The sequence below is a fragment of the Danaus plexippus genome, chromosome 11 (genome assembly GCF_018135715.1).
Source record: "Danaus plexippus chromosome 11, MEX_DaPlex, whole genome shotgun sequence".
Taxonomy (NCBI): Eukaryota; Metazoa; Arthropoda; class Insecta; order Lepidoptera; family Nymphalidae; genus Danaus; species Danaus plexippus.
The window spans coordinates 4949396-4961339 of NC_083544.1; the positions used below are offsets into that span (position 1 = coordinate 4949396).

An 11944-nucleotide genomic window follows, 5' to 3' on the forward strand; every position below is an offset into this window, starting at 1 on the left:
TGTAATCGCATCATGTTTTATATAACATGGAGCTAAATTTCAAATATACGTACACGTACCTTGAATAAATGTATTTTTCTAAATTTACTTACCTAAAATGAGTAATAGTTGATAATACTACCTACTGTAAAAAATTGTCCGATCTTCAAAACTTCGGCGTTCTTATTCAAACAAGTTTTGTCCTTTCCCGGAAACTACTGAACAAAATTCTATTTATTCGTCTGTTGACATAAAACGTTACTGGAGACGAAAAGTTATTAAGATTATTTGCTTACAGACATATATCTTTATATAATTTTGGTTACATCACATATAAAACAGTGGCATATTAAGTAAATAATAAATGGTAATATAAACAACGAAGACATTCAAGTAACAATAACTGGTTTTGATAATGATGTCATCGTGTTTAATATCCAATATTCTTTCCAAAAAGACGCTAAAATGTGAACGCTGTAAGTCGAGGTGTAGTTAGCTTTCACACCATCTGTGAGAGAGAAGACACGCGCACATGATACCTTCAAACTACGCCCTCAACTGTGTTTACTCGGAGCCCAGTGCTAACTCCACCGGTTAAACACTACGTGCTAGCAGCCAATGAATTAACTTTTCATATAAATAAAATTCACGTTACTCTAACCTCCTGAAATTAACACCTTGGCGTAAATACTATTTAGTCTCGTTATCTCATTCCATGTTGATCTACAGATCGTATGACCGTGTTAAGACTTATAATAATTATCTAAAGCTTGATACCTATGTTAGATACTTCGTTGTGATTAATACTGATCTGTGTTCAGCAACAATGCAAGTTAAAATGTTTCATAAGAAAAAATTCTTTTATATATTTTTTTAATACCTTCCCAACTCGACTAGGTTCAAATATAATACTATAAAATAAAACAAATAAACGAAAATTATTAATAAATATTTAGAAGTCACCGTTAAATAATTCTAAAACAGAATGTTATATTTAATTATAAGTTTTGTGATTTTAAAAGCAACTAATGTTGTAAAAAATTTATTGTCATTAGCATAAGCATTAGCAGTGCGTTAAACATAGCAGTTTCGAAATTTAAGTGACGAAAAATCAATATTTACAAATATTAATTTTAAATTTAACTACCAATGTATTTAGTATAGTTAGAAACTCGTGAAAGTAAAAAACGTTAAATTACTGTGAACCGCATTTAGCAAGCACACGACTAATTTAATGTTGATGGTTCCTGACAAGTAATTGAAACCTTTGATTAAAAGCTCCATATTTTTACTAGTTATATTATTTTTTCATAAGGAATTCTTCAAGCTTTTACACATAAAATTATTGTAAAATATTTTGTTATATTGTAAAATATCTATTATTACTAATTCTTGTGTAAAAGAAAATGTAGGTAATGTCTGTTTACTATCCCACTCATTTTCATTATTCAAGAAATGAAAAAAATAATAACCCGAATTATTCTATAAAGCCGACAACTATGTTAGCTCTGCGGAGTCTACATTTACTATTCCGTGCGTAAACTTGTAAACAAGTGTCTCCTTGCTTGTCGACATTTACGTCCAAACGTGTGCTTAAACATTGTGACAAGAAACGTGTTCGATAATTATTGGAAGGATCAATAGCGCTAGCCAACTATTCGTGGTCAGCAAACAAGCGAGTTTTACGACTGTCGCTCCACCATTATGCTCCACGTTTCTATTTGAATCTTAATTTCCAACATAGTTTACTTTAAATACGCTTTCAAGTCATATGTTTATTTAAAACTGGTACGCTGAAGCGTGACTACGCCAATTGTTACCGTAGTTCTTATCCATTATGTATATATGTATCTATATGTCACTTGACGAGAGAATTGAAAAGCATACAATAAATTTTCAGTAACATATACTAATTTCAGGAGAATGAGTATGTGAGTACCCACTATTACTGTATAATATACAATGTGCAAGAACTTTCAAAGTGATCTATACATTTTACAGGAATTTATCGAATTGTATTAAAAACATACAACGATTTTAGTTTTAAGTATAAATAGTTACGTAATTGTTATAAATGTCACGAAGAATTCGACTGTCAGATTCCACCCCAGATACTTATGCATTCATCTATTTTAAATTAAGTCAAAAGTTTATTTTACACGATAAGCACAGAGACCCCATTGTTCATTTGTAAATAATATTTCCTATTCTGTAAATAATAAACCATATGCAAATTATCAGTGTTTAAGAAAGCCGACGGTCTTGTATCATAACTTCCGCAGCGCCCATCATAAAAATCCGATATCGCTAAAATTCTTCGTGGGCGGCCTTATGCAAATCGCTGTACCTGTAACCCTAGCAAGACAAACAAATACACCTTGTCCCGCCTGTATCGGTTTACTTAGGTTTACGATGCGTGTGTAAAGTATAATCATTCCTATTTCACCAAAGACGCCGATATATTTTCCAAATTCACAAAGTTGACCAAAAAATGTAACGTACAAAACAAAGCTTACGAACAATACAAAGATGTTTTACTCTTTATATGGTCAATCTACGTATATTATTTATGTGTGTAATATTTAATACTTCAAGTTTTGAATTTTCAGTCACGACTTTCCCGCATTTGAACATTGTCAGTTTACCTCGACACAAAACTTATAAAATGAAAATGTACTGTCAAAGACAAAGGTCACGGAAAACAAGAAAGAATTTAAAGTATTTTCAATTGATGTGTAACATATTGTAACGTAATTGATAAACTTAATTTAAATAAACTGCTTTTATAACCAGCTGTTGGCCGCAATATTTTTACACCATTCACCATTTCAAACACAAAATCATCTTAATGGAGTCGGGTATAAGACAAACAAAACTGAAATACTCGAAAATTAACTCTTAGTGTTCAACAACATTTATTAGGGAGATAGTTGTATCTGTAGACAAGGGCCGCTACAAAATTGAGTCTCTGACCATTCCTTTTTCATTTATAAGTTAAAAATGAGTACAATCCGTATAATACTCATACAAACCTTGCAAATGTAATTTAAAAGGATTATCGAAGGTTTTAAATGAGAAAATAAAACACAAAATTAATATTAATGAATATACTTTCTTTTATTAACATCGAAAAAAATAAACTGTTCGAGTGAAAATTTGCGTAGGTAATTGAATTGAATCACAGAGTCCATTGAGCCACTCCCAAACGCTTTCACCGAATACAACAATACCTTAACAGAAACAACCAAACAAACATACATTTGGGAATAGTCAATAGCTCGGGCGTAAAATATCAAATAGATTACATTATTCAATCATATACAACTCCTATTCACATATGGGCATATAGTTCTCAACATACACCCACTGCCATACTTCTTCAAGCAAACCCGGTAACAATAGCCATATGTTGAGTACACAGTTTAGTTAATATTGTATGAGATTTTTTTCATATTAAGGCAGTGAATGAATGCCGACTATAATAAGGACGCAAGAGCATGTGTTATATAATAAAAGTATGCCTTCAGGCTGCTTGATTAAAAATATTTTTATTTTAAGCCGTTGTATACTGGCAACACCTGCCAATAGCGAGGACTTACATAGTAACAATAACTTTTTTATTTTATATTAATAATTAAATCAATAAATCACCATGCGATGTCCAGTCTTTATCTGAATATATCGCATTTAATAGAGCTTCGTACAATTATAATTAGAAACGCCCACCCTTACATGACACTTCTGTGACACCGTGAGCCAAGTCCGTTTACATCACCCTACATAAACGATGGTTAAATTAATTATATCAATATATATCAGTCATAAGTTGGTTTTACTCACAACTGTACAGTATACCACTTAGTGTTAACGAGACTATAATTTGAGACCTATATTTTTCACTCTTCCATTAACAGAGTGTGACACACTGTACTAATGTTACTAAGATAAACAGTTTTAAGTTTTACATTATATTATCTTTCAGACATTATATATTAAAAGAAATTAACAAGCCCCTTTAATACACATTTATTATTAAGATAGTCTCAAGCTGTTTATTATGGATTAACACGCTAAGAGTTACAGAATATTCGAAGATATATGAATAGTTTTTCAGATTAACCATACGAGCAGATAATTCACAATGTTATTGACAATAAATAAAACAGACGATATTTAAAATACTTTGAAATAATCTCAGAAATTGAATTCTGACCACAATGAAAAAATTATATGAATACATTTCACGTCCAGCGTTTAGTAACAAAAACATTCTAGACCCAGAAAACAAGAAAAAACAATCCCTAAGCATTAGTACCACTTTAACAGGCGAAAAGATAAATATAGAAAAAAAAACTTAAAAATAATATGAAAATAGAAATATAAGAGCATGGGAAACCATATAAAATGCAACGTTTTACAAAAATAAAACGATGTTTTACACATAACAGATTTTACATTGATATAACAATATATATATTTTTTATTCTACTACAGATATATTTCAAATTAAGCACGTTCTGATGAAATGCAATTATTCGTTATACAAAACGATTGTAGCATATTGGTGGCTCTGCTAGTTTTTTAATGTACAAATGAAGACAGATTTTTAAAGTATCGAGGCTCACACATGATGGTTTAAGGGGCGAAATTTTAACATTACCAAATAATACCGGATATTAGCTCATATTAATGCATCATCTACCGTCTAATAGTGGAAGGCTATATATTTCTAAAATACAGCGATCTTTAACATAGTTATGTGTCATACTACAAGAGAGACGCGGCGAACACGAGCAATATTAAATGCCGTCAATAAATTAAAGATTTTAATGAGTTTTAGAATTCAAATTTTATCATCTATCCGATTGATTGATGTTTAACCGACATTTTTTAAATATAAATCGGTAATAGCCGCAAAGAATTAACATAGGATGATATTCATGAATTCGAAACTCATACACATAATATATGCAGTACTATTGCAAGTTAGCTTCAATTGCAGGTAATGGTTATATTAATCGATTTATGTTTCATTCTCTGCTGGATGTGTCCATGGGGCTCGCTGGTTGCATCGAGGGCGAGGGGGGCGCCGGAGGGGCGGGGGCGGAGGCCGACTCTAGAGGAACTCGGGGCGGCAACGACACACCCGCACCGGGGACAGCTGGCTTCACGAAACGCTCGCTAGCACGACGTGCTTGCTGGAATTATATATGAAATAAATTAATACGTTTACTATGGCCTTATATCTTGATACTATAATGATAAATATGTATGTAACATTTTATATTTAAAAACATTTATTAAAATTTTATTTATAGCTTTTCAGTATTAATATTTTAAAAAAAGATTAGATTTGAATCTGATTCATTGAATAACAGTTTTATTATATTAATTTTAATATTTATTTTTAATAGTGTCATTATAATTTTTGACATAAAAAAATTTTATAAAGAATTTACCCATTGAATTAATTATAACAGATTTTAAACTAGTTATCCGAAGATTTATTTGACCTCAAATATCTCGTGTGCATCGCTCGTAACCAGCAGGAGCTGACACATTATCGCTAGTGCTATACGTTTATAATAAACTTTTCTTATCCCACGTTGGCTTCAAACAAGGGTATTACCTTGATGTTACCATAGACAATAGACAATAGTCACCATAGACTTATATACCACTGATACCTTCAAGGCAGCTCAAAATACATTTTATATTTTATGCAAGCTAATAATAAATAGTGCATTTTAAAGATTGCAAATAGACTAATAACGTTATTTTTCGTGATAAAACCAAAATGAAGCCACAAGATGAAATAACTAATTAATAATAATTAAGCATAGTATTTGTTATTTTTCACGATTAACGTTTATTTAAACATAAAAACACACGCGAGTATGATATACGATGAATAAAAATAATACTAGTAATAGCGTGATCACGGTTGGTGCAAAACAACCGAAACGTCGGGAGTGTAGTTTTTGAAATCATTCAATAAGGCGTAATTATTAGTTTTATTTAAATGAATACTCGCGAAAATCTTAGACCTCATTAAGATAAATATATTTCCTATCATATTAGTTTAGACATATGTATTTCCAACTACACATATTATAAAACAAAGTCCGTCCCTCTCCGCGTCTGTTTGTTCGCGATAAACGGAAAAACTACTGCACCGATTAACAAGTAGTTATCACCACTCGATAGCGTGATTCTCGAGGAAGGTTTTAGTGTATAATTTGTCCAGTTTTTGTATTTACTTGGGTGTACATTAACGATATTTGTTTAAGATGTCGAGAAAACATGAGCCGTCTGAGAGCTTTTAACGAAAACGCTGCCTTAAGTCTGAGATATAACAAAATAATATATGGAGGAATTGTGTATCTTATATAGGTCTACAGAAAAGTCCGCGGTGGCCTTGAATACCTTGAAGATAACATACTATATCTATTTTACAACTTTTAAAAATTGGCATTCCTAAAGCGTTTATTCACATAAATACCGTATTAAATCTTATCAAAATAAATTACTTCGTTTTCAAGCCCACATCAGTATCTGTAAATTACTTTTTAAATTATTTAAATCGGACGTACCATTTGAAAATTATCATAATATAAGTTTAACAATTCTCAAAATTAAATAGACTATTTTATATTTTTTGTAAAGAGCCCGGGCGAACCTGGTGCTGGCACCTAATGTCCATATATATATTTATATAACCTGTGAATTAAAGTGCAGCGCCGGTCTAGCTGGGTTGTGCAGAGCGTATGGAGACAGTGGGCGCGACCCGCCCGGAGACGACACGCTCCTAGACCGCGCCTGATAACACAATATATTATTATTATTACAAGGTTTAATATGTAATTTATTTTTATTTTGAATCTGTAAGACTGTAAGGAATTTATTTATAATCTATATTTAAAAAATAGTCACGATTTTATAGTGATCTGTGAACTTATAGCCTGTAAGCGAAATATATATATAGTAATTCAATACTTCACAGATAAAATATTGGATTGTGACATTTTATATGTAGATTTAATATGCACACAAATATGTAAAGGCGATCTACATGAATAAACTTTAACAACATGAACAGTACTTTAACAACATCAACAAAATAAGGTCACATTATATTGCGTTACTGAAAAATTTTATTGTTAGACCTGACAGAGTACTTCATTTTTTAAATGTTATATACAAGGTGAGAACTTTATAGCCGGTCTATGTTCCCCCTTGGACAAGTTTAAGAAACATCTGTTTCTTCTTTCGCCTTTGAAATTTACTTACAAGTAGACTAAGAAACCCTAAATATAAAAAAGAGTAGAATAACTTGGGCCTATTAATATTTATCACAATTATGGGTTGGTAAGGATTTACTGTTTATATCGTAATAGAAATAATTAAATCAAACAGAGTAATATTAATATTCAGAATATATGTAAAACACGTTGAATTACGGAAAATATACATACAACAAAGAAAAACCTAAGTCTTGCATTATCTGTCTATATACTACAAGTAAGAAATTGACATAGACATTGATAATTATCGCACATTGAGATATCGTCTTCTAAAAAGTACTAGTAAAAGTAACTTTAAGTCTCACGTATATATGTATATATTATACCCACATTTAGAGCCTCATTAAACTGGCGTTCCTCTTCCATCTCCAAAGAAGATTCACTTTCAGAAAGATGTCGGCACAAAGCTTCGCGACGTTCGACCTAACGAACAATTAAAACATAAATTAAAAATATATAAATATAGAAACAATATAAATAAAATAAAAAAAAGTAAAAGAATTTAATTAAATAAAATGTATTAATAATGTAATAGACGCCTGACTTCTTGGCGCCAAGAGAATGTTTAAGTTAATAAGATACAAAACAATTGAACTTGTAGAATAATTGTAAATTCAACACTAACTATGGCTGTGAGTATCTCCATTATGTTATTTTTGCAGACTTAATACATTTTTTATACATATATAAGAATATATCTATTAATTGTAGTATTTGTGTATACCAACATATTTCCTCTGCACTGGATATTAACAGTATATAAAGTGTTTAAACAGTTCTTAATGGAGTTATATATATATGTACTAATAACATTTGGAACTCCACAAAACCCAAGCCTCATTGTATTCATAAAAAAAAGAAATGTCCAGTTACATAAGACATAGCTAAGTCTCATGAATCTCACACACTTATTTACAAATTAAAATTTTGCATTTCAATATTATATTATCAAAAATTTATAGACAACAATTCTAGATTCTTTTAAATATCTATAGATAAAATTAGATCCAATGACCCGAATTACAAAAATGTTGTTTATATATGTACATACAATGATGTATGTATTTACTTTACCTCTTGTTGTAATTTCCTATGTAATCGTACATTCTCTTCTCGGATATGTTTCTCCTCTAGTGCAAAACGTTGCATTTTTTCTTTACTTTCATTCTGGGAAAAGGCCAGTTGGTTCCTATAGAGCATATTATTTTATTATACAAATTAAATACTGAGTATATACGGGATGAAATATTATTACCTCAATTTGACAACTTCTGATCTCAGAGTTTGAATATGACTACTTAAATTAGATGCTGTATCTCCATTACTGATGTCCCTGGCAAGGCAAAGCATAATTAATAGTATTCCTGTACAGTTAACTAACAAACAAAACAGTAGAATTTTGTATATACTTAAAATCTTAGTTCATATCAAATACGTAATTCAATTATATACATAAGATTGTATAAAAAAACACAAAAACTCAAAAATCCACCTAGGACTGGCTGGATCTGAAACTGGCTGATCTAATCTTATTTGTAGCGAACGTTTCTCAGCTTCCAACTTATCCATTCGTTTCCAAAGCCTATTTACTAGCGCCTCTTGTTCCTGTTCTAAGGTATTTTCTAATTCTACCTGTAATTTTGTGTAAGTAAATATAAAACCAACATCAGAATTTTAAGCTATTTATATTAATAATAAGTATATACCTTCTCCCTGCGGAGTCTTTCTAAGTTAGTCTGCTTAGCAAATGTCTCCGCTTCCAATTTTTCTATTTTTCTCATTAATTTATTAACCAAACATTCTTGTTCCTGCTCTAATGTCTGCTCAAGGCGACACTTTTCTTGTCTCAACTGTAACAAGAAAGCAATTTAATCACTAAAAATTATATGAATCATGATATATGATTCTATCAATAACTGAAAGGTGCCATGGAGCACATAAAACTGTATGCTAATTAATGATCAAAATTAAGAGGCGAAACTTCTCAGCAATCCATAGATTCACTGTGCGAGGGCCACAGTCCATCATGTTGCACAGAGAGGAGCTTCAATATACCTGGGACTTGCAACCCAGGTGTAGGTTTAAGGGGCCCCCTATTTAACACACATAAAACGCTCACCTCCAATGTCTTCACTTACTTGGTTCAATTTACGAGATAGATCATTTGTGAGACACTCTTCCTCCCTTTCATAGTGATGAGCCAAAGTTTCCTTTTCTTTCTTTAAGGCCTGTATCTTCTTGAGCAGAGTGTTAGAAATATATTCCTCTTCTTGTTCAGCCTTTGCTTGCTATAAATATTAAAATTAATTTTATGTAAAGGCTAATTATTTAAATTACATTGTATATTTCAAAATATTATTTTCATACTTTAAGAAATATCTACTTTTAATCTTACTATTAATAATACTTATTAAATTATATTTATATATTTTTTTTAACATTCATACTTACAATTGACACAGATGCCTGTCGCAGTGCACGATTTTCTTCCTGCAAAGCCTTCACCCTCAATTTATAGGTGTCAAGTTCAACTTTTAAAACTCTGAAAATAAAGGTATGAATGATTTAATTCCATAAATATTAAAATTCACTTCAAGTTTCTTGACTGATGTTCTGTTTCTTGAAATTTTACTAAAGACTTGACAATCATTTTAATAAAAATCTGATAAGCAAATTGTCCAAATGACTATCATACCCGATGTCATGTGGCTGAATTTCAAACCTTAACAAATTACAAAAATACAAAACTTCCCAAGTATATGCTTTTTTAAAGTATGATGTTTTAAATAAATTTCCCTACATTTAGTATGTTCTCATTGAAAACAGTTATTAGGGAATGAATATAAATAGCAAGGAGATAATAAAAAATTAACATCTGTACTATATGAATTGCTTTTGGGCAACATAAAAGTTTTAACTTAGACACAGATGAATATAAATTAAGAATATTTAAATTCAAAAATAATAATTATCTTATGTCTTATTGTCTTCTTAAAAGAATGTTTTGGGTGTTTTATAAATATCAAACACATGCCGAAAATTAAGTTTAAATTCTAATAAGACTTTTAGAACATGTGTTCGAAAAATCTTTTTTTTCCTCATAAAATATTCTTTAAAAAGGATGTACCGATTTTGTTGTTGCAATGATTCAATTCTCTTCTGCAACTGATCCCGAGAAACGGTGCTTGGAGGCAACATAGCTCCGCCATCGAGCGAACTCGAGTCACTCTCTGATGCCGAGTCACCCATTTTATTACCTATAAAGTAATTAATACCATAAGTAATTCACTAATTAAAAATACATTGAATATTTTTTTAAAGAAATTACCTGGAGAAGTTACTGTATCATCCATTTGCACTGCTTAATGCTTTTACGGCTGAGGACAGTAACAAAATGTCATCAAATAAATTGAGATACAAAATTAATGTTATTCTAAATTTAAACAATTCTTATAGTAAGTAATTCTATTCAAATATTACTATTAATTGATTATGAAAGAAACACAAAACAAGTTATAATAACACTAGAAAATAACTTTCGAATAATTCTGTTTCCCGTCTTTTGTTGCAATTTATATTTCAATTAGTATACTCTACCCAATTTAAGCGATTGATATTGTTATAATCTGTGATCAATAAGTATTTATTTAAAAAAAAGTTAATACAATGTATTCTCAGTAAAACCTTTATCAATTTAATAATAATTCCGGATTATATTATTTTATGTTGAAATACTAATTCCAAAAAAATATTAATAATTTAATTGATGACATGCGATTAACATGGTGATTGTGTATATTTATAATTATAGTGATTAATATATATATAAACGTTAAACAAGAAATTATAAAAAAGAAAACAACGTCTATTTCGCCTGTCGGGACCCAAAAAAGTTTCCCAGCCTAAAATCCACGATTTCATTTTAGTAAACAGATCAGGTCTCAATTGTGGACACATCATGTTTTAACGTATTATCACCTTTAATACTCAAATAATTTTGAAAACACCATTTTAAAAAAATATATACTAAAAATAAATCAACCCTATGAAAATTCTATCTGTGTTTTTTTTTATATTGATAATACTCATTGGAAACGTCGTTAAAGCCCTTACTAGTACCATTGCATGTCTGCAAAGGTATTTATTTACTCCTAAACATAAATTATGAAAAGTGTAGCTACTTTAGATATAGTCTCATACATTTGAGAAGAATACTGTTATATATATATACTTAGTTATAGTTAATTGAAAACAAAGAATTTAAAAAATCTTTGTTTCACCGATATTTTAAATAATTTCTTAACAACATAAATAAATTGAAAAGATGTATAATTAAAAGATAATTTTGAATATGTTTCAATCATACTCTTCCTTTATTTAATAATAGTTTACATTTAATAATTTACAAATAAAAATATTTTTTGACATATGATATCGATAAATGTTACTAACCTCACTAGCTATATTGAGATTGAGAACTTTTATAAATAATGTTTTGAGCAATTACCGTCATAGTTATTTTTTTACATCATACCTAATATTATTTGAGATTTGGGTGTACAATGTATAATATACAATTAGCTAAACTAATTTAAACTTTTACACCGAATAAATAATATCGGCCATTCTGTATACCCTATGCGTGTGGCAACACTACAAAT

General features: G+C 29.9%; 1 protein-coding gene across 2 annotated transcripts; it reads right to left on the bottom strand.

Moving 5' to 3' along the window:
- Window positions 1–3071: 3071 nt before the first annotated feature.
- On the bottom strand, window positions 3072–10870 carry LOC116765655 (coiled-coil domain-containing protein 6). 2 transcript variants are annotated; one of them, XM_032655216.2, is made up of 11 exons: window positions 10612–10870; window positions 10411–10540; window positions 9735–9825; window positions 9422–9571; window positions 8990–9133; window positions 8776–8915; window positions 8539–8607; window positions 8358–8472; window positions 7614–7706; window positions 6700–6798; window positions 3072–5177 (listed from the first exon to the last, which is right to left on the bottom strand). In XM_032655216.2, the coding sequence occupies exons 1-11, from the start codon at window positions 10634–10636 to the stop codon at window positions 5010–5012; spliced, it is 1224 nt and encodes a 407-aa protein (XP_032511107.1). In that variant the 5' UTR covers window positions 10637–10870; the 3' UTR covers window positions 3072–5009. The 2 variants fall into 2 exon arrangements, with proteins under 2 accessions (XP_032511107.1, XP_032511106.1); XM_032655215.2 differs by having other exon boundaries at window positions 8539–8616; window positions 10612–10868.
- Window positions 10871–11944: the final 1074 nt, after the last annotated feature.

What these genes read in the sequence shown, in the direction of transcription:
- LOC116765655 (XM_032655215.2), bottom strand. Translation starts at nt 10,636, where the DNA reads ATGGATGATACAGTAACTTCTCCAG. An exon ending in GACAGGCATCTGTGTCAATT is followed by an intron (nt 9,572 to 9,734) that starts GTAAGTATGAAT and finishes TAATATTTATAG; the next exon opens with CAAGCAAAGGCTGAACAAGA. An exon ending in ATAGGAAATTACAACAAGAG is followed by an intron (nt 7,707 to 8,357) that starts GTAAAGTAAATA and finishes ATTGTTCGTTAG; the next exon opens with GTCGAACGTCGCGAAGCTTT.